Consider the following 23,544-nt stretch of genomic DNA (forward strand, 5'->3'; position numbering starts at 1 on the left):
ATAAGATAAACTATAAAAAAAATCAGTCCTTGAAATGATGGATACTTATATTGATTAACATTTAAAAAAGTATCATTGGAAACCTGCTGAGCTGACACCACTGTAATCTTGGAGGTGACTGTCAACCTTATATGAAAATTGAAGTGTTTTATTTGGAAAGAATCTGAAAGCCAATGTGTCTTAAGCTTAAGTTTCAAGAAGAATACATGCTTCTTGTAGCTCAAATCATTGATATTTCTGTTTGTTAGGGTTTAAAATCTTATTTCATACTGAAGATGTTTAGTTTCTGTTGGTTATAATTTTGTTGATATGGATTGCTTCTGTTCTAGAGATACTTCAACAATAGAGTATATATAATACAGCTCACAATTTTGTGTAATTGGGGCTTCACGAAACTAATCTGGAAAATAGAGATAGCTGCTGAAAGAAAAGCACAGATCACTTCCATATGCTTTGGTCTTTAATAAATTGTGTTCTATAAGTCATTGTTGAACTTTGGAATAGGGAATATTTAAAAAATATATGGAAGCTTATTGTGTCATGAAGCATTGTTTTAAGGTAGCGGCATTCATTTTCAATATGTTTTCTTCAAGAATGGAAAACAATTTTAATGTGTCTGTAAGATTGAAATATATTTAATCCAATCTACATTGAATATAGCTTCTTGAATTTCCTGCTGTCTGAATCCATTTCACTGTGTTACTTTGTCTTAGCTGGCTTCCACTTTCTATTTTTAAAGAATACTGCATTTTAGTGAGGATTGAGAAGTTTCTTCATTGCTTGGTCATCATTTGGTTTTGTAAAGCAATGTGGTATAAAACCAGAAATATTAGGAGTGTATGACCTTGTTAGATGCCTGGAAGAATTAAGTTTATGTAGAAAAAGCCACCTGATTATTTTCTGTCTGTGTCACTTATGATCTTACAGCGTGTCTTCAGCAATTGATTACTCCAAAATTGCTTTGGGTCCCAAACGAGGTCCGTCTGTTGCTGAGAAAGAGGTCTTGACCTGTATTCTTTGTCAGGAGGAGCAAGAAGTAAAGTTGGAAAGTGCTGCCATGGTGTTATCTGCCTGTGTCCAGAAATCAACTGCCTTAACTCAGAATAGGAGCAGAATTCTTGAACTCTCAGGAGGTGTGTGATTTTTCTTTTTAGACTACAAGCAGTACTGTACCTAGAGCTCATACCCTTTGAGCCAGTTAAACTCATATATTTGGTCAGACTACTGAATGATTTACTCAAGGAAAAGAACGTGAAAATTTTTAAAATGTTCTAAAATCCATGCTTTAAAACTTAAATGAGAAGTGTATGAAGGTTTAGATTTGTTGCTGGGGGAAATCAGAAAGTGCTTCAATCTCACAAGAAGATTTAATCAAACATGTAGATTTGGTAGGAGTAGTTGCCCTGGAAAAAATCCAGGACTGTTCACAGTTTGTGTTTATTTAAGTACAACAGCAAATTTTCCCAATATGGAGGAAATAGATGAACATTATCAGAGGCCAGTATGGCAGCCCAAAAAGGGTTTGGGTGTTTGTTTCCATTTGGTTTTTTTTTTTTTTCCTCCCATGTCTAGGAAATAATAAAAGCAACAATATAAAAAAGTAGGAAAGTGTAAGCAAGGGTTGATATCATCTGATGAATGAAAAAAAAAAAAGAATACAAGAAAATTATACAAACACAAGAGTTAGATTTGCACAGTAGCATGTTGGTAGCAGGGAACACAGAGACCAACCACAATTTCTTTGTAAGTAGCAGTTGATTAAACATGATAGAACTTTTGGTCAGTTACTTAAGGGAAAGAAGAAAATAAATGGAAGTATAAGGGAAATTTAAGTACTCACTGACTTTTTTGCATTTTTCCTCTCTTTTTAGCCAAAAAAAAAAAAAAAATTTCAAGACCCAGTGCTGTAGGCTTTTAATTTTAAAAACAGAGAAATGCAGTCCAGAATAGGATAAAAAAAGTTGAAACAGTACCTGGAGAGGGAAGAGCCCTTTTTGCTGTTCAACCAGTTGGCTGTTGCTTTTGAATTTTGTTGTCTCTTTCTTCATAATTAGTAGAAAGCCTTCAGTAGTTCGATGGGTTCTGTCTTGTGATTGCTTTGCTGGATTATTGGTCTGGAAAAGTTAGCCAAATGAAATTTTAATGTGACTGTGCCAACTGTAGGAAAATAAAAATGTTCATGTTCTGTGTATATTCTTGTTCATTTCTCATCCTACTGATGGGAAGTTATGTTACTGTTCTTTTAATAATTTCTTTCTGCCGTGTCTTTCTAGATACACTAGATCCTCTCTTCATGCACCCTGACTTACCTTGTGGGACACACACAGGAAGCTGTGGTCATGTGATGCACGCAGCCTGCTGGCAGAAGTAAGGATGTGTATTTGCAGCCTTTTAATGGTTTTTACTTAATCTATTTTCCAGATCATCTAAGTGCACACTGAAAACACAGTACAGTAAGTGGATATTTAATTAAGGAATCACAACTATTTGTGCTCATCTGAAAATGAAATATGGCATAAGAGATGTTTTGACATGGTGAAGAAAATCATCATCAAAAGTTTTTAAGGTCCTTTATGACCCAAAGAAGAATCTCTAAGGATTACTAATTTATGCAAATAAAACCAATGGTGTAAAACTGGTCAAGAATAAGAAACCATATCTAGTGAATTTACTTTTAGCAGTCCAGTGTGAACCAGTGTGAATCAGTAGCATTCAAGAGTAACAGTACTTTGAAGGTCTGTCACCAGGTCAATACCTAAAGGATGAAGCTGAGTTATTCCAGTGAGTCTTTAGATGGGATTCTTGCATTTAGAATAGAATAAGAGTGGTTAAATCTACCAATACTTTTTTGCAACCCCTCCCATTTGGGTGAACAAACCCTTGATAAGAGATAAGGACAAAGAATTGATACAATGGCTGTAAACTTTACTAGATTTCTATAGATTGGGGGACCCACAATTTAGATCAAGTGTGTTGGATTAGAATGCAGCCTCAATATTAAAAGTCTGAGTTCCCTAGCTTGCAGAATAGAGTCATTCTGTATTTGACTCCACAAAGGTCTAAACAAGATAAATAGTGTGAAATAATAATAGAAATAATCCTGGTGAATTGTCAACAGATAGAGAGTTGGGTCATGACAGCTACTCTTTACTGTTGTGTATTATAAACAATCTCTTGAGGTTTGTTGTTTGTACTTGTGCCATTTTCCTTCAAAAAATCTTACTAAACTTCTAGTGCTTATCATTTACTTTTCTATATGTGTGTACATATAGTTTTTTTACAATAAAACATCATTACAGAATAAATAGGTGCACACACTTAAAATGATACGGAAGTATGTTCCTTGAGTATAATACATCTGCTCTTGGCAGATCCATCTACATCTGCATAGATCTAAGTAGTGCAACACTGGAGCTCAGTTCCCTTGCTCTTTTTAAGAAAAGATGACTTGCTGTATGGGTTAATGGGATTAAAATGGACAACAGGCTCTTCTCATACGGGATGGCACAGAAGGTTTGAGTATAGTCTTTTATTTATTACATAACAGACATTCTAACTTACTAATATTGCTCCCAGCGATGCCTGCCATACCTCTCTATGTGCAGCCTAAAAATACTGCCAACCCTCTAAAACAGTACAAGTTCAAATGAATGGAATATCCTTGTAGTTGTGCTGTATAAGGAAGGGTAGTTGCTTGCAAAAATATAGTTGATTGAATGTGAGGAAAATAAATGTATAATTTTATTGACTGTAACAAAATACATTTGTAAATAATCTGTGTTTATTAGAACTTCTGCAGATGTCCCTGCATACACATTTTCTTTTATTACCTAAATGGGATTTTATTTTATTCCCTTAAGATGTATGATTTCAAGCAAAAAAAAAAAATCTTGTATTACCTTTGTGCACAAGTTAGATTATTTCATATCTGTCTCTCAGTTGCTACATAGCCAGTTGGAACTTTAGGACCGAATTTAGTTGCATGTATTCAGACAAGAAGATTTAAACGCTGGATCTTTTTGTTTGTAATAATACCTCTGAGACATTAATGAAATTTGAAGGCTTACTGCATCCAGTGAAGGGGCAGAATTATAACGAAACCTGTAAAAAGATCATGGTTATTTCTTAGTTTCCTATTGAGTTTAAAATAGTTGAAATGCGATATCTTAAATAAATTCTCTTCCTGTTATAGGAAGGCTACAGTTTCATTGTCTTGTCATGAGACTCAGTCGTTGCAGAGTAGCGGATAAATTATTTGTGAATTGTTACAAGTATTTTTTCCTAAAATTAAATAACAATATGTGTGATTCCTGTTTCAAATGTACTGTAATGAGTTGCATATGAGAGATATTAGATACAACATTTCATTGTGTTGAAGATAAGAGGGAAGAGTCGAAAATGTAAGGACAGCTTGCCTGTAAAATGTTAATGAAATTTAAAAGGATTTTATAGGCAAGAGAAACTTGCCATTGTTTTTCCATCAGTGGTATACCATGCATTTTTGCCCAAGTTCATCTATGTGCTCAAAGATTTTATTATTTTCACATCCAACAAGAGACTTGTTTTTTCTCTTGAGTAAGCGTTTACTGTATAATAACACTTTGAACATTTGTTTTCATGTCGCATTTGAGCCATTCCACTTCCTAGTAATTTCCCTTTCAATGTTGCAGATACTTCGAAGCAATGCAGCTGAACTTTCGACAGCGTCTGCACGTTGAACAGATATTTGACTTGGAGAATGGAGAGTATCTCTGTCCACTTTGCAAATCTCTGTGCAATACTGTGATTCCTATTGTTCCATTGCAGGCTCAAAAAATAAACAGGTGAAATACTAGATTGCATAACTTTTAATTAAAAAAATAAAAATCATTTTGGGACTGGTTGGGTTTCAAATTTTTGGATGGAAAACTTGGTTTGAGCTTCCTAATCTGTATAAAAGACTGCATATCTCCTTATTGATTATTCAGCCAAATATACTTCTTTTGGCAGTCAATTTTTTATTTTTAAAAAAAGGCATTTTTTGGCTGGCTATTCTTTGGAGTTGATATCAAATGAGAAAGTACCTAGATTTAGTATTTAGCCTAACACTTCATTTTGTGCCGTTTGCTCAAAATGTACAAAGCCAGTAAAGCCCAGCACATGCTGAGTTCATGTGTTTGGATCTAATTGTGTCTTCTGTTTTTAAAGTTCAGGTGATTCTTGTGAGTGTTAAACTAAAATCTGATTTCTGTTTTTGTTTTCAGTGAGGATGCAGAGGCAGTAGCTCAAATCCTGTCCCTGGCTAGGTGGCTGGAGATTGTCACAGTCAGGATATCAGGCTACAGTGTGAAAAATGCTAAAGGTTTGCTGTCTTAATTTTTAAGCTATTCCATGGATATATGTCAGTACATGTTTTAACTAATACCAACAGAAAACTTAAAATAAAGAATACATTTGACTATCAGTCAAGACAGTATCAAATCAAGCTAGGGATAAAGTCATAGCCCTTTCTGAGCTGATGTCTTGATTTCAGTGTCCTCACTGATTTTTCTGGTTTCTGTTAAATTCTTTCCATCTTTCCTGTAGAAAAAATTATGTGCATTTGGAGAGGATATCAACAAACTAACACTCAGAGTTAATTAAACTTTTGTGTTGACTTTGATGTAGTAAAAAGGAGAAACTAAATTAAAAAGGCCAAAATAAAAATATGTATAAGTATTTAGAAAACAGAAGATACAGAGAATCAACTACTGTTTTGGGGAATAGAAGCAAATGTTACTGAAATAGGAATCATACAAGATAGTAAAAAGTAAACTCACTTCTATTAGACTGCTATAAAAACTTTAACAACTTACTTGGGTTTTAATGTGGATCTATTTATTTGTTTTTTTTCTGGAAGGAGAGAAGCAAAATCTTCCAGCTTTTACCAACAAGGGAATGGGGAACTCTGCTTTGGAATTCCATTCCATCCTTAGTTTTGGAGTTCAGTCCTCGTAAGTGTTACTGGAAGTGTTCTCTGCATTATGTTAATTCTCTCTTAAATAACCTATGTGTACTTCAGAATCTGTATTGAAGAAAAGACATATGATTTGTTTACTGTAAATAATGACTTACTTATTCTTTTCCATAAGCATTCACTGAATATCAGGTCTTTGCAGAGCTAGATGGATGTTTTGGTCAAATCCAGTCTGGTAGCTCTTATATTGTTGGTACAAAACTAGAAGTCTGGAATGTTCTAATCCACAATTCTAGTGATTTGGATTACTTACTGTGCCTCTGGGCAAGTTATTTACTGCCTGTCTACCTTAATTTTCCTGCTACACGTCTGTTTCAGGCATAGATTACACTTTGTTTTGGATGCGATAATGTAATAAGGATTACTCAGTGGAATAGGACTGTGTTGTCTGTTTCTATGCCAGTGGGCAAAAGCACTCACCCACTAAAACAATGAATGGATAGCTACTTTTGAAGTGTGCTCAGCTGCCTCTTTTTAGATCATGCTGTGAGTACTCTGCTTCTGCTACTTCTGACTGACATGATTATGCAAAGTACTCACACGTATCTGTTACTTGCAAAAATGTCTTCAGAAAGTTGAATCAAATTTTTTCTTGATAACTGGTCTCCATGGGAAAGATTCTTGAACTTTAACAGTGTGGTGTTTAAGTATGAACTTGAGTAAACTCCAGACTTTATGGTGCAATTGTTTGGCTGTAGACATATGGAGAATTAATACAAATGTCAAACATTACTGTTAAAATGTTCTGTGTATGACTTGGACAAAAACCCACAAGCCATTAAAACTGCTAAACACTTTTGTACATAAAACTTTTACCTTTATCTTAAATGCTAAAAAATGTGTTTTAAAATAAATTTGAATGTTTTAAAATAGATTTGAAATGTCCTTCTTTCCATTTTTAGTGCCTTCTGATTTTTGCTTCAGCACTTAAAATTCTTAAAATGTTTGTTTTCATTGTATTTTAGTTGGCTTTAAGTGGTTGTGTTTTTCACATGTGAATTATAAAGTAATATACAGAAATAATCTCTTCCCAGCCTGGCAGCTCTTAATCCCTCAATTTGTAAAGCCTTTTATGTCAAGGTACTTGTTTAATAGTGGAAACTGGTGATTTTTTTCTCCTCTGTACAGACAAAGGGTCATTGTATTCAAGATTTCTTTCATAAATAGCTGGTTTGGACTTAGACTTCTTTAGTGATTGATTGACCAGTAAGGAATAAGCACTATTAATAACTGGGACTGAAATTATCTCATCTTGCTTTTGCAGAGCCAAGTACTCAAGCAGTATCAAGGAGATGCTTATTCTCTTTGCCACCACCATTTATAGAGTTGGGCTAAAAGTTGCTCCAAACGAAGCTGATTCGCGGATTCCTATGATGACCTGGAGCACATGTGCTTTTACTATCCAGTGTATAGGTAAAGCATAATTTGGGTTTATTCTTTCTCATTAATTGAAAATCTTACTGTTGCTTGGTTGTATAATTTTATGCAATCTGATTGTATAAATTACGGTTCTGCATAAGTAAGAACAATATGTAATAGTATAGCGAAGTATATTCTATGTAACTACATATATAATAATAGAATTATTATTGTTATAATCTGTAATCCAATATAAATAATAGGATGTTTGTATTAGATAGTATCTTATGAAATAAGGTATGGAATGCCAACATTGAGTTTAGTCTGAGACAACAGGAAGTGATCATGTTCCACATTACTAATAGAAGGATCACTGTGACAGTTTGACTTATCCTAGGCCACACTACTTCCTTGGATTCATTTTTGTTTGCAAATAGAACAAGCTTCTGTGAAATTGTAAAGCAAAACTACCTACTTCAGTATACCGGTCTGGAGTCTAGTCATAGTGCATTATTAAAACCACTTAACAGGCGTGTAGCCAAGCTGCCTGGACAAGGAACTTTAGCTATCTGTATTACTGGAGTCTCTAGAGGAAGTTCAAAGCATCTTTGACCCAAGGGATGTAAATTGGTGTTACTCCCAAAAGCCAGAATGTTGAAAGTACAAATCTGATTTTTCCCATGTTTCCTCAGCAACTCGCATGTTGTGTGTTCAACTGATGTATGGAAGTGCTAAGTTTAAAAGGGCTTAATGTTTTGTTAGAAGTGATTAAAAGAAAAAAGGAAACACACTAAAAAAAACAACACAACAAAAAACCTCCAAATAAAAACCTCCCAATGGAAACAAAGAGAAAATTTCCAGCTGTTCTTATTCATCTCTGAAGTGAATAAAACAGAAAGACATTTAAATGGATACCTTTTTACTCAATTGAGTTAATTTAGTTTCTTATTTTTATGGGCTAATTTTATCTTTATTATTCCTTCAGAACCAGTGCACTTAGAGAGGAAGACTAAATTGTATTTCAACTTGGGAATTTTCTTTTTGAAATATTTTTGTTAAACTACAGTCAAATGCAGTAGTGTGAATTTAGCCAGGTTGCCCAGGGAGATTGTGGATACCTCAGTCCTGGCAGTGTTTGAGGCCAGGTTGGATAAGGCCTTGAGCAACCTGGTCTAGTGGAAGGTATCCCTGCCCATAGCAGGGAGGTGGGAACTAGATGATTTTTAGGGTCCCTTTCAACCCTTTACCCTCAGGTTTAGCGTAGAAACATAGAATGTTAAGATGGCTGTATAGCATCTCTGTGAACGTAACTTGGTGGTTTTGAGCATTGCAAAAGGGTAACTGAAAATAAAACTAGATCCACAGAATGAATGTGTTATCTTCATTCATGTGAAAAAGTGTTCCTTTAAATCCTTAGTTAGCAAGATCTGAAAATCTGAGAATTTTTAAAAGGCTCACTACAACCATTTATCTCTGAAACATGCAGTACTATTTAAGTTAGATTTCTGTCAAGAGAGTTCTCTTAGCAGTATGAAGTTGAGCTTTAAAAAGGAGTACATATACTAAGAATAAATTAATATTAGGTGCTGTAGAACAAAGCAACCTAATGTCTTCTGTGTTTGATTTTAAGAAAACCTCTTGGAAACGGAGGGCAAGCCTTTATTTGGATCTCTACAAAATAGACAGGTATGGACAAGTAAGATATACAATATGTTTTAAACAAAAAAGTTTATATACACACACATATATAAAGCTGTTGAAATTGCTGACCTCAAGATCATTCTCTGTTGAGAGATATCTCCCAAAATGTTTAGATTGGTAAAGAACACTTTGGAAGAATAATATTTCTACTTACATGTGGGAATTGATATTAAATTTATCAATATTAAATTAATTATCAATATTAAATTAATTTATCAATGTGTTTTCTGTTTGTAGAAGTAGATGTGTTTTTACAATTTTATTTCATTATTATATCTATCCTCTTTTCCTGTTCAACCATTTTCTCTTGCGCTCTAGCACAGTGGCCTTAAAGCATTAGTGCAGTTTGCAGCTGCTCAGAGAACAACATCACCACAGGTCCTGATTCAGAAACATCTGATTCGTCTTCTAGGAGGTATTGTATTCCTTTTATTTACCACCTTTATATTACAGAAGTTTCTATTTCAAAATGGCATACACATTAATAAAGCATAGAAGCAAGGGTCAGACTACTTGGCAAAAGTGCTAAATTCAGTTTCTCTAATGTTGCCTGAAATCAGGAGGTGTTGATTGAACTTAAGTAATCAGTAATTCTGTTAACTAATATCACTGAAGTCCCCAGAAAGTCCTCTATCCCAGATTACATAGGCCTAGGGATACTCGGGTCTGGAATATTTACAGTTGGTTAACAAGCTGTATTTGGGAATGTTCAAAATTACTCAAATTCTGTTCTAAAGAGGTGGATAAAGCCACAAACCAGGTATTTCTGTTTCAGTTGTGAGACTTCATCTTCTCAGCATGAGAAGTCAGGTCCTCGGAAAGGCCACATTGTCGCATTCCAGTATCTTAAGGGGGCTTATTAAAAGGAGGGAGAGACTTTTTATATAGGTAGATAGTGACAGGACAAGGGGGAATCATTTTAAACTAAAAGAGGGCCTTTTTTTTTTTTTTTTTGTTTTTCATCCCATCCCTGGAAGTGTTCAAGACCAGGTTGGACTGGGGCCCTGGGCAGCCTGGTATAGTGAGTGAGTGGCATCCCTGTCTGTGGCAGGGGGTTTGGAACTAGATAATCCTTAAGGTCCCTTCCAACCCAAACCATTCTATGATTCTGTGATTTCTAGTATTTCCAAAAGGCTGCTTGCAGCCTTTGTATGGGGTAAGGTTGTGAGGCATCTAGTCCTACAGTGCCTAAGTACATTCACCCTTAACACTGTGTGCTTTATTAGAGCTCGAGAAATAAAGATTTATAAATCAGAATTTTGAAGATATGTGAATTAAAATTGTTAGCTGTTTGGCCATGTGGAAATAACTAAACAATCAATTAAATAAGTGGTAAGCAGTTCATTAAAGAGATACTTCCTTAGTTAAGAGACTTGGATTTTCTTTTGGTGAATACATTGAAATGATAGAAGCTCTAAAATCAGATTCTGAGACTTCACTTCAATCCTAAAGAAGAAAATGTGTATTAAATGTATAACTGATATCTTTGTTTTGTAGTTCTCCTACCAAACTTTAAAGTGGAGGACACTCCATCACTTTTAGAAGTAGATATGTTCCACATTTTGGTAAGCAGGTTCATTTTATTCTTCGTATTTTGAGGATAAATTTTTGTGTAATTTACCCTGTAGATAGTCCTGAATTATCTGTTCACTTGCACGAGTCAAATGATTATACATGAGCAGCAATCAAATTATTACATATGACTGCTATATGTGTTTACTTCTTGTTCTGCTGTTCTTCTAATTTTAAGTCTTTTCTGTCTTGCTCTTACTAAATTTCATTCTTGCAATCTCAGTCTTCTTTTTACCACCTGCATTGTTATTAAACATAAAAAAACTCCCAAGAAATGCACCCACTTGGCTTCTTTCTCTGTTTCCCTTTGTCTCAATCAGTATCTCATACCTTCTGATTCCTTCATATTCTCTCTTACTACCTTCTGTACTCTTCTTAGCATCTTCTTTCAGTTCTTAATACAAATCTGTATTAGTTTCTTCTGCTGTTAAAAAAACCCAAACAAGCAAAAACCACACAACAAAAAAAAGCCAACAAAACCAAACTCACCAAATAAAAATCTTTTTTGTCCTAGTTGCCTTTCTGTCTAATGCTTGGTCTCATTTCTCACTTTTTTCAGTGTGCTTTGTCTTACATCAAAGAACAGAAATTAAGCTTTTTAGGAACGAGACAGCCTGTCCTGGTGTATCTGAACTGGCAATTACAATGGAACTATATCTGAGTTTCCTACATGCCAGGGGGCTCAAATAGTTAATACTTTCCAGTGAGTTTTTGCTACACTTTGAATTACAACTAGCAAGATAAATGAGCATATTCAAATAGACCACAGAAATGAAATAAAAATGTATAGTGAAAATATAATTTCTATTACCCTTGTAGTTATTACTAAGTTTTTGTACCTTTAGTATTTGCCTCTTCCTTTTCACTGTAGGTGGGAGCTGTGTTATCCTTTCCATCATTATACTGGGAGGATGCTGTAGACTTGCAACCTTCATCAATTAGTTCAGCCTATAACCACCTCTACCTCTTCCATCTGGCAACACTGGCACACATAACGCAAATTGTCATCTCTTCAGCAACAGGTAGATGTGTATTTGGGTTGGATTTTTCTGGCATTTTTACACAGTTTCTGAAAAATAATGGATTGACACTGATAGTGTTTTCCAGGTATCAACTTTCTCATAAGTTACAGTGCTAGGTAGTAATACAAAACAGTTACTGATACGTCAGTACTTGCTCCAGTCAGTCATTTCAGAGAGGGAATTTTCCCCTCTTCACTCCTTGTAGGAGAAGCAAACCTCCACCGAGCAGCATCCTCGAGTTGTGCAGTGGCAGTCAGTATGCACTTAGCAAATAAATTTTTCTTTACCCTTCAACCTGGTAAATACCCAGGTCTGAAATACCAAATCCAGATAATTTCACTTTTCTCTATATTTCATAATACTGTTAAAAACTGTCAGTAACCTATAGGCTTTCTAGCTACTACTTTCTTTCTTTTCAGCATGATGGGAATGAAAAAAAATTAAAAATTTTTAAAAATTCCTGTAGCTTAAGCTGTGTAGGACAACAACTTCAAAAGTTCAAGGGAAGAAAGCAGTTCTTCACCTGAGGATGAGCAATGAGGGAGTTATTCTGATTCTTCCTTATAGAATGCAGTCTTAGGAAAACATTTTTTAGGCAGAAAATATTAAATAGAAAATAATTAAGCAAAATAAAGTGGAAATACTTCTGTAATGCAATAAAATAAAAAGGGTTCAGTATATGTAAGAGAGAAGTGTGCCACAATGGAATACATTTACAGTGGATTCATCTTTTTGTATCCAGAGTCCTCCACTGCTTGCTCACCTGACAACAGTGAGGAGGCACAGTCTGCACAGTCTTTCTGTAGAGAGGTTTGCCAGTACACCAGTGGGTAAGTAGCAGTTCAATTGCAGCATTACATTTTCCTGGAAAGATGGCAATACACAGAGATTGACCTGCACGAACACAGAAGACAGGAAAAAAATGATCCCTTTTTGTATAGGGAGTTAGCACAATGCCCTATGCTTTCTTCCCATGTTCCTAAACACTGAAACTATTGAAAGAAACAGTTTCAGTTAAAGTAGCTACTTTTTGAGGAGAACTGAGTAAATTGTTAGTCTGAGGATTGAAAAATACCTGTATCCGTTCTGGAGAGAAATACAACCAACTACAGTTTGTTTTTTTTTCTTTGCTTTGATTATTTTGTTTTAGATCTCTCACAGTATAGATGGAATCAAGAAAGAAGGAAATGATTCTACTATAACAAGGGGAGAAAGTGTAAAGCCGAACACAGTTGCTCATTTGAATGTTAGAGCCTATCTTTCAGACTTTTCTGATAGGTGTAGCTGCAGACTCTAGTACTTCAGTATCTGTGTGAAATGAAGTAGAAAATATGGATACACCCTCTGCAAACTCTTCTTTGATCTATCTTCACCAAGGCTAGTTGCAAAGATATGTTTCTCACTGACTGACAGTGCTATCCACTTGTCTAAAAGTTTTAAGACTAAATTTTAAAATAGTTAACATTTGGTATTTAAATAACAGGAGTAATTTTTTTTCCAAGGCCTGAGCTTAGAATCATAGGTGCTGTGTATTTTGGAAAATTAGGTCACTGTACCAAAGTGTCTAGGTACAAAATTAAATTCCAGTGTTTAGGCAACCTAGCTGTGATAGTTTTAGTATTTTAGTTTCTGTGTATGCATTTTTATCTTCTGACTCTGACCTATCTGTGCTTGAACAGCACAGTCTGCATAATAAATTTATAATGGTCTGTGATGTTATAATATGGCTTGACAGGTTGTTCCTCAGGAAGTACTGGTCAACATTTGAGTTAAATTCACATTTATGTGAACAGGAAGTTCACAAAGTTTAAAATTTTAAGAAAACAATAACACTATAAGCAAGTTAAATTTACTCTGAAATTTAGACTAAATGCTCATATTGCGCAGACTACAATAATAATTACTAAGTATCACTCCAGTATTTTTTGTCAAAAATGGGTTTGATATAGCTTTATTTTAAACAACCTGAGTTTTTGTTGTGATTTCCATAATGAAGTATGAGTTATTAATTTTTTTATTCTGTTGGTTTTATTGTTCCTGAAGGGTATTTATGCTGGTTTAAGGGATTTTTTTTCTCATTTTTAACTGCATTCAAAAGACGAACTGAATCAAAAACTTTCACAATTTCAAAAAATTGCTGACTTTTGGTAATAAAAAACAACTGGTGTGAGCATGAATTCTCTGTATGATGCTATGTTGCAGTGTTGCACAGTTTATGTCAGATTATTTTGAGTAACATAGAGATGGACAGCAATGTATTGGCTATTTATTTTTTATAATTCTGAGAAAAATATAAGTTGGCATAATTTGAAGACAAGTGTTGTATGTAAACTCAGTACTTATTCCTTAGGCAAAGGGGAAGTTAGGAGTTAAGTGCTGGTGGCCGTGTTTCACAGAATTTGGGGGAAATTTGCTACTACACAGCTACCATTCTGCGAAATTGTGAAAGTGCTAAAAGGATTTGCAATGTGAACTAATGCAGCTATTTCTCATTTGTGTATTACAGTTGCTTTAGCCAGGATATTCCAGGCTGGCTTGTGTGGGACTGTGTTAAAAAAGGCATCATGCCTTACCTTCGTTGTGCTGCTTTATTTTTTCATTATTTGCTGGGAGTTTCTCCGCCTGAAGAACTACTACAAGGTAAATATGAGAAAACAAATGTATCTACGTCTGACTGGTTACTCTTTTCTGAAAGAATTTTAAATGTTCACAATAACTTAACAATAGTCAATACGTTAAAATAAGACTTGGAAGGTAAAGAATTACTAATCTGTAGAGGTAGGGACAAGCATGAGAAAACTGAGTTGTCTTGGCCTTACTTGCATAGAAGAGTCTTACTTCTGAATATGTGGAAATATGTGAACTGTCAATGATGTGAGGATAGTAAATGTTTGTGGATAAAAAGATACTGTGATTTAAGGATAGTTTTATGGATTTAGATTACATCACCTGAGAAGTAGCCTGGAGTATATTTTTAAAAAACCCAAACCTTTTCATGTAGTTGCTGATGATGGTAAATTCTAAAAATACAGGGATTGAGCAAAACAAAGCCCAGAAGAAATAAAGCACATTATAAAACTGAAACTCCTCGTTAAAGGATCCTAATGCATTACAGATACTAAACCAAAAAATACTCTGTCTTCTGTCAAAATGCAGCAAAACACAGAATCATCAACTATTTGGAAAGGAGAACCAAAATTGCTATGAATAACTGAGACGAAATATAACGTATACAAGAAAAATATAAAATTGATTTATATAAACTGTAAACTAAGTTTGCATTTTATTATGATATATGAATCAAAATCTCTGGATTTTGGGATATGCTTTTATCCTTGGCATTAGTCTGGGACTTTGATTCTATAGGGAGGAGTCTTTCTGGTGAACCAACAATGCCATTTTCTGTAACAGAAATCATAAATGGCTACCCAGAAAACTATTAAATTAGCCCAGCTTTATGTAATCTGTTAGCACTGATGTGATATAGCAAAATCGAATATCATTGAAGGTCATAAGGACAGTGAAAAGCTAAAATGCAAGTATAGAATCTACCACACTAAGATGTGTCACATATTATGCAGTAATTTAAGCAAGGAATTCTGTTATTACAGTAACTTATGCGTGATTTAAAAATTACTTAATATATATATCAAATTTGTTTAAGCATATCCTCAGATCATCCAGATTACTATAGCTCTCATTAAGTCAGTGGAGTAACATCCGATAGTACTAGCTAGGAGCTATGCTGAAGCTGTAGGATACGTATTATTCAATGGAAAAGGGATCAGGAGATTCCTAGTTTTGAGTGAATTATTCAGCAGTGCTGGAACACTTAAACAGTTGTTCATGTTTTCTTTTTGTTTTACAGATTCTGAAGAAGGGCAATTCAAGGCACTTTGTAGTTACCTCTCTCTACCTACAAATTTGTTCCTGCTCTTCCATGACTATTGGGACACAGTAAATCCACTGCTTCAAAGGTACTAACTGGGGCTGGACAGGCCATGTTTTTCTGTTGTGATTCCCTGTGGGAATTCTGGATCAAATTTGTTAGTAAATAGCTGAGCTCAAATTTGTACTGAAGTTCTAAACGTTTGTTGTGCATAGGTACACCTAATCTCTTAAAGGCACTGAAACCCACAAAATGTTCTGTATTTTATGGTAATTCCAGTATTAAATAATTATAGTTTAAGGGACTAGTGCTTGCAGACCTATATGAAACCATACAGTCAGAAAGAAGTTATTATAAACCTTTGCTTGTGCAATATGCCACTTACTGTGTATTTGCCTATTTTTAATCTGTCTAGAGCAAAAATGCTGATTACATGAGCTATAAAACGAGAATATGGAAAATTAAGTAACTGGCAGAGTGAGGCTTTGTACCTCTTCTTGCATTTCCAGTGTTTCTTCTCTGCATTTCCAATATGGAAATGGGCTTAATGATTTAAAGGTACAGTTTGAGTGTTATGTAAATTACCATCTAGAATCATGAAATTGAAGATTGTTAAGGGCTGGGAGGGACCTTAAAAATCATCTAGTCCCAACCCCCCCCCCATGGGCAGGGACACCTTCCACTAGACCAGGTTGCTTGAGGCCTTATCCAGCCTGGCCTTGAACACTTCCATGGCTGGGGCATCCGCAACCTCCCTCACTGTTCCAGTGTCTCACCACCCTCACAGTAAAGAATTTTTTCCCAATATCTAACCTAAATTTCTCCTCTTTCGGTTTATGAAAAAAGCAGCTGTAAAGAAAGAATTTGTTAAATTCTGCATTCAAAAACTCAAGCTGAAGTAAAGAGACACACCCTCCCCCATTCCCAACTACGAATAATCCAGCTATACTGTGTTGGAGAATATCTCTATGTATTTAATGTGACCATTTGAGCACTTGGCTACATTTGTAATAATTCCTGGTTCTTGGCAAAATTCTCTTGACTCTTACTAGCTTTTGCTATGTTGTTGTTTGGTTGGTTTTTTTAACATCTGTTCTGTTTTGTTGTCTAGATTTTTCAATTTAGGGATGTATGGAACTGTTGACTTCCAACTTAGAGTCCATATAGTTGACCTAAAGAATTACCTACATACTATGATCAATTCCTTGTGTAGTATGTATAATTACTTATAAATTAATAAATTAACTTTCACAGGTAAATTATTAAATAAGTTTGTCTTGCTTGTTTCTACGTGTTTGCTCAAAGACGTAATGGTGCTTCAAAGCGAACACAGAAGATAAGCGCTTGTGGACATTGGAAAGTGATCACTAGAGGCAGGGTTAGCAAATAAGTTACAGTGCTTCCAATCAGAAACAGAGGTTTCAAGTAGGAGGCTACATATTTAATGTAATAGTAACAGTTGCCAAATCATCATGCAAGTTCCCTTATGTTTTCTCACAGAACTTATTTCAGAAGACTGAATTTGATGATTGTTGAGAAATGTGTTAAATGAAGCATACTAGATTGACCATCTGCTACAGTTCTGTCTCCCTTCTCCTTTTTTTGTAAAAATAACTTAAAAGATGTCTTAAACATACCAATTCCTCTTTTCAGTAATGGCCAATATCTACCACTGCTTTGGTAGACACATTTGGCCATTCTAAGCAAGCATACAACATGCAATAAACCATTGTAAAATAACCATTAGGTGATGACTGTTAAATAAAAACAACAAATGTTTTCCTGTTAAGTGTACAATAGTTATTTACACTGTGTCCTTCAGCACATATTTACCAAAAGGTGCTGTGTATTGTAGCCCACTTTGAGAACTTGAAGATGTCTGAAGGCTGCTTGCATTTAACTCTGTTAACCCTATGTTTTCATGTGCATGATAATAACTTTAAGTGTTCTTTCACATAGGTTTTTCCTCTTGTATACAAGCTTAAAGTCTTCTCCTGATGCAAAAGCATAAAAAAAAGCTGTTTCTCGTTGTGAGTTCTTAGCTAAACTATCACTTAGTAGTTTAGTTTAGTGATCCTGAATGTATATTTTTATCAAATGCTGTAATCTGCAAATGTTTCTTTGAAATAGGTGGTGTGCTGACCCAATGGTGTTAAGTTGTTTGAAGGGGAAAAGCATTACAATAAGGTAAGCTTATTCTTGTTTTCTTCTGTTTTTCACCCAGAACAGTTGAAAGAACTTGTTGTGGCCAAGTTAAAGAGCTTGTGTTTTATTCCTCCTGCTCTACTACTAAAAGTACATTTATCTTTAGATGATTGTGTATTGTGTACATTCCCTCTCCATTGGGAATGTACAGCATTGTTAGACAAATAATATACCCTGCTGTAGGAAAAACAAAAGCTAACTGAAATTTGGAATGTCTTCATACCTGTAGGTTACATATGAAATTTAATTTCAGCACCTTTTCTGGACTGTAGAAATGTTGAAGCTCCCATGTGGAGCCTCTCACTTGGGATTCTAGAACTGAAGAATTGCTCTGGAACTGCAGAAGTTTGCAGAAAAGACCGAAAGCTTCGCAGGAATTCATAGTTACTTGCTTTGATCTTTGTTATTGTCATAATAGTTCTTTTTCACTTACCCAGGTATCCTAGGAAAAGAAATCATTTAATAGAGCTTCCTGAAGACTACAGTTGCCTTCTGAACCAAGCCTCTCAGTTTAGGTAAGATGTGACATATTTAGTTGTCTTCCTAGGTGTTTTGCCACTTCTAGTGACTTTTATATTCTTGCAGTTACTGTAACTGGTGTTAAAACAATCCAGAAATTATTTTGTAGAAGTGAAGGCACTGTTACGGATATACTGGCCAACACCAGCACATGTTCACTTTAAATGTGAAACACACAGTAGCAAGTGAAGTCACTTGTGTTTGATAACATAGCATATAAAATTACTATAGCTTACTCCTGGTCATTTTTCTCCAGTGCAATTTGGTTTGGCCATAGGCCTGAAAATTATTTTTTGCACTGGACACAGCAAGCCCAGATGATTGGTACTGTTTTATGCCAAAAAGAGTGAATCATAGGATAATTCAGGTCAGAAGGGACTTCAGCTGATTATCTAATTCAATTTCCTACTCAAAGCAGATATCTTGCAAATAAAATATTTTAAGCAATGTAAAAACACAGCCCAAAGAGGCAGATATGTGAAATGATTATGACATAGTTTGTCTTAGGTTTTTGTTTGATTGTGGATTGGGGTTTTTCGTTGGTTGACTGGGTCATTTTGTTTTTTAAGGAATATTATCCATAGTTAACATTTCTTTTAACATTGTAATTCCTGCTGTAACATTCTGATTACACTTCTTTTAGATGTCCACGGTCTTCTGATGATGAACAAAAACATCCAGTATTGTGTTTATTCTGTGGGGCTATGTTGTGTTCCCAGAATACTTGCTGTCAAGAACTGGTGAATGGAGAGGAGTTGGGAGCCTGTACTTCTCATGCTCTTCAGTGTGGAGCTGGAGTCTGTATGTTTCTCAAGTAAGTAGCTGGCCAGAATTTAATGTGTTAAAGAGTAAAGAGAAATATTTGAAGTTCAAAAATCACGATTTGTCAAAGCACTTGATTCTTTTTATCTGAGACGAAGAAGCATTGCTTTGATGTAAATTATAGCTCACCTAAAAAGTGAAGGATCTGCTTGGAGTTGTGTTTTAAATGTAGCTTTTTTTCCCCTTAAGAATCAGGGAATGTAAAGTCGTCCTTATTGAAGGTAAAACCAGGGGCTGCTTATACCCTGCACCCTACTTGGATGAGTATGGAGAAACAGATCCGGGTCTAAAGTAAGTAAATGTTTAACTTTCTGTATTTCTATTTTTGTATCTCTTTCTTTCTTATACCCACTGGACAACATGTTCTTCCTCCTGTCATGTACAGCACTGTAATACATGTCTTGGCCTGGTGAACTTGGTTAACTTCAAGTTCCTGATGGCAGTTTCCAGTCGTGAATGGATAGTTTATAATGGGAAAAAGCAATTTTTGGTACTGTTAAACTTCCTTACTTTTCTGAAGAATACTTTGTATGCTGTTCATCAGAAACATGCAACAACTGCTGTTGCTGAAATGTTATCTTGGAAATGATGATTGTTACTTGTCACACGTAGAATTTTTTTTTACGTTTCCAATAGACTTGTTGGAATTGGTGTTCATATGAGTATTTAATATAGTCTAGTATTAATGTTAGATTATTAGTGGAACAGTTTGCAGTTGCTATTTTTATATGCTAACTGGTTATTCTTTTTTTCTTCTATGAAGAAGAGGCAATCCCTTGCACTTATGCCGGGAGCGTTACCGAAAGCTCCATCTGCTATGGCAGCAACACTGCATCATAGAGGAGATTGCCAGGAGCCAAGAAACCAATCAGATCTTCTTTGGATTCAACTGGCAACTACTCTGAGTCTCTTGATTTTTAGTGAAAACTCTTACCTTTGGCAGTGCTTTGGAAAAGGAAAGGAGGGTGGCAGTAAAAAAAATCTACTCAAGTGAATTCTGTAGTTCAGACACAATTGGTGGATTCTCTAGGTTGGATGCATCACTGATATAATGAAGCAGAATCTCATGTCTTATGTTTTCCTTGTATTTTTCTTCTTCTTTCTAAAAGGAAAACCACCTTCAGTAATTATTACTGAACATTCATGTCCAGAAATATTTCCACTTTTTTCAGAAGTTGTAATTATTTCATGTATTTTCATGAGGACAGCTTCCCAAGTGCTGTGCTTCAGAGCACACACCACACTTCTGTCTCTTCCATGCCTTGAGAACATACCAAAATGGTGTTGCCAAGGAAAAGCCTCCTTTACTTTCTCTCTGGGTTCTTTTCCCAAGCTTTAGTGAAGCTTGAAATAGGTCAAGATAATATTGGAGTGGAAGTGGTGCCAGGCCTTTAGTCATCTGTAGCAACAGGTACAATAGAGAGTAAATTTTACAGAAATAGTCTGCATTCAGCTATACACTGGGATTTAATGAAGAGTTTTCATTAATGCATTCTTCAAATGAGAAGTGTGGGATAGAAAGTGCATGGTGGGAATTACCATCTTGCTTGTTGCATCAAAAAATTAAGTCTGTGCTTTTTGCGTTGCCAGAACTGCACTTTATCTAAAGAATTTGTCCTCTATTAGTGTTGTATGAGGTCTAGGGCTACAATATTTGGCTAGGTTGTGGTTAGTTTTACTTTTTTACAGTTTGTTTTCTGAGGTTTTCCCCAAGAATCGAATGTAAAAGTACTGCTGCTGGGTAGCTGTAGTGTAGCTCTGCAAGTTATACAAGAGCTAGAGACTTCAGTAAAGTAAATGACCTTCAAAGCTATCACTGGACTAAAACAAAGTCCCGAAAGCAGCAAGTTTTAGAATCAGAAATAAGTTTTCTCATATTTGAGGGGTTTTCCACTCTTCATCCTCTGTTACTATTGTTTGGAGCATGTTTTGGAGCCTGCATAAATGAAATGGTGTGTTTTGGGGAGCATGTTCAGTGGTTCAGTGCCAGGTAGACCAGAAAAGGGAAAAAAAGGTGTCTAAGTCTGTTTCTTTGCCCTCCAGTTAATAGCACATTGTGATTGAACTCTCTCTCAGTGATACGTTATTTTGCTTTAGTTCTAAATGTTTGTTCTGTTTTCTGAATTTCAACCATAATATACATGAGAGAATTTTTAACGTGATGGGTAAAAATGCTTTCCCAGGAAATACCATTTCCATGTGAAAGTCTGAAGTTTTCATTACCCTAAATTTCCCTGCCCCTTTGCTGTTGGGATTCTTTTGTGCCATTTTAATAAGACTTTCAAGGGGAGGTTTTCAAATTAATGTCTGAGAGCATGTTTTTGTATGATGTCTTTTTCATTTTGCCACGATTGTATGTGAAATGGTAGAATCACAAATAATGATTTAGATTTAAATGTTCTTCTCCTGTTTGTTTTTTTTTAAAGTTTTTTGAGTATGTATGTATAAGTGCACTGAACAGCACCATAACTAATCTAAAAATGGAATACCAATTAATTCAAATATTGTTCTAGTTTCAAATACTTCTTAAAAACTTCTGCTGTAATCCTTCCCTGATGATACAAAAAGTTGGCTTTGGTATGTTTTTGAGATATTCTGTTTCTTGAAATTAAGACCATTCTCCTTATTTTGATTCTATCAGATTTTAAACCTAAATATTAAACTCTTTGAAGACAAACATTAATTCTGTTAGTCTTCACATACTGAATTTAGAACAGTTGTCATGAAAACTTGCATGCACTGATGATTTTTATGTCATCAAAACACTTCTTACCAACAAAAATATTGAATTAATACTAGCAGATGTATGCCTCATTGATACCAAGCTGTATTCTCTTACTGTTTCCCTCTGATATTTACTAATTCATTTATCAAAAAAACTTTCAGTTATCTCACACTTCACTGATGCAAAAATCCCATTGTCAAATATGCAGTGAGATCACTTTATTTTGTTTTCTGTCTGAACTGTAGTATATAAGGAGTTGGTATGAGCAGGTGAGCTTGTTTAAAGCTCTAGAAATCTCTTTGTAGCCGAAGAAGTGGGAGAAGAAAGTTGCATCTTTCTGCACGTTTGCACATACTAATTTAGCAAATGGGCTCCCATATCATTCATGGACTAGCGTGGTCATCTTTCATTTCATAAATTACTATGCAGTTTTGTTCACTGTGAGTATAATCCGTATTTAGTGATTGCAAGACGCTTATGCCACTGATTTCTGTTCCATCCAAGCTGACAGAAGTTATTTGATAATGCACATACTGGTATCTTTAATTGCAAAAATGTAAATTTGAACTTGTATAATGTTCTTGTGCTTTTGAAATAAAATATCTTGTATATGTATATTTAAAAAAAAAAAGAAATAAAGTAACTTCTCGTAGATTATTCAATTTTTATTTGACACCTCACAGTTCTTTTTACAAGAGCATCATAGTGGTGTCTGTCAGTATGAAAAAGGAGAAGGGTTAATAAATGGTTGGTAGACAATACCAGTTACTCCTGTAGTCTGTATAATTTTTGTACCATTAGGAATGATGCTGTGCTTTTTCTTACATAAAGAAATATGCTACTTGAAACTTTTTCCCAGTATTTTATAGATGCAAATTCCTGCAGTGTCTACCTCAATTTGTAAAATAAGTTTTAAGTGCAGAATTTAATATTTAGATGTCCTAAAACCAATTTAGTTGAGTGATTCTGGTTTTGTATCTTGTCAAATAAGAACCGTTTGTCAGAACAACCTCTAGAAAGGGAAGCCTTGTGGTGTTGGTATGGTGTGCTGTGTGATACATGTTAAAAAAAAAAGGTGTTTTATTATAGAGCTAAGCAAACAGTCAAGAATCTTTCAAATAGAAATGGCCAGTACTTCTTGCCCCTTTTTATGTTACAGGCTGCTGACTGTCATCACATCCTCTGCTGTTGTAGCTTTGGGCACCATTAAGCTTACAGAATTTGGGTGTTGATGGTGTTGCTCTTTATGCTTGTTCTTAGTAAAGTAAATGTGTTTAAGAACCAATTCCTGAAAAGGTAAAAGGTAGAGGTAGATAAAGTCTACTAGTAAAAATGTTCTGAAGAATATTAGAACAAGAATCCTGTTAATTAGGAAAAAAAGAAAAGAGCTACAGCACTATTTCTTGCATAGTAAAAATCTTAGTGTACAAAAAATATAGCAGAATATTTTGGCCATCATGTACTTTGCTTTATGGTTGAAATACACTTTATTTTCTAGCCAATGTCATTGAATAATCTCCATTGTAAACTAGTCAGATTCATGATACAACATTTAAGTTTGTTACTTAGATTCTTCTAACCTGTTAACAAGATCTTCAAAGATACTTTCTTAAAAAATGGAAGTTGTTTCATTTCTGTGGCACAAATCTCTTCTGTTAGTTTTCATGAGTATTTTGCAGGTAGGCTAAATTTGAGGGTTGATACAGAAAACAAATGGCTAATAATGAAAATCCAC

General features: G+C 34.8%; 1 protein-coding gene across 4 annotated transcripts in view; it reads left to right on the top strand.

Annotated features, from left to right (window-relative positions):
- The window catches only part of UBR1 (ubiquitin protein ligase E3 component n-recognin 1), a 60,910-nt gene extending 38,027 nt beyond the window's left edge, over positions 1-22,883 (top strand). For 3 of the 4 annotated variants that reach the window (XM_027641803.1, XM_027641802.1, XM_027641801.1), the window contains exons 30-47: positions 928-1,133; positions 2,274-2,367; positions 4,671-4,823; positions 5,244-5,341; positions 5,879-5,972; positions 7,260-7,408; positions 8,985-9,040; positions 9,374-9,470; positions 10,553-10,620; positions 11,499-11,649; positions 12,392-12,479; positions 14,156-14,289; positions 15,518-15,626; positions 17,669-17,725; positions 18,181-18,258; positions 18,906-19,076; positions 19,274-19,375; positions 19,848-22,883. In XM_027641803.1, coding sequence (XP_027497604.1) covers positions 928-1,133; positions 2,274-2,367; positions 4,671-4,823; positions 5,244-5,341; positions 5,879-5,972; positions 7,260-7,408; positions 8,985-9,040; positions 9,374-9,470; positions 10,553-10,620; positions 11,499-11,649; positions 12,392-12,479; positions 14,156-14,289; positions 15,518-15,626; positions 17,669-17,725; positions 18,181-18,258; positions 18,906-19,076; positions 19,274-19,375; positions 19,848-19,989 — 2,047 coding nt within the window. In that variant the 3' untranslated portion in view covers positions 19,990-22,883. The remainder of the gene's footprint in view (positions 1-927; positions 1,134-2,273; positions 2,368-4,670; positions 4,824-5,243; positions 5,342-5,878; positions 5,973-7,259; positions 7,409-8,984; positions 9,041-9,373; positions 9,471-10,552; positions 10,621-11,498; positions 11,650-12,391; positions 12,480-14,155; positions 14,290-15,517; positions 15,627-17,668; positions 17,726-18,180; positions 18,259-18,905; positions 19,077-19,273; positions 19,376-19,847) is intronic. The other variant, XM_027641804.1, reaches the window with a different exon arrangement.
- The last annotated feature ends 661 nt before the right edge of the window (positions 22,884-23,544 follow it).

Source organism: Corapipo altera, unplaced genomic scaffold (genome assembly GCF_003945725.1).
Source record: "Corapipo altera isolate COAL_440 unplaced genomic scaffold, ASM394572v1 23b, whole genome shotgun sequence".
NCBI classification, from domain to species: domain Eukaryota; kingdom Metazoa; phylum Chordata; class Aves; order Passeriformes; family Pipridae; genus Corapipo; species Corapipo altera.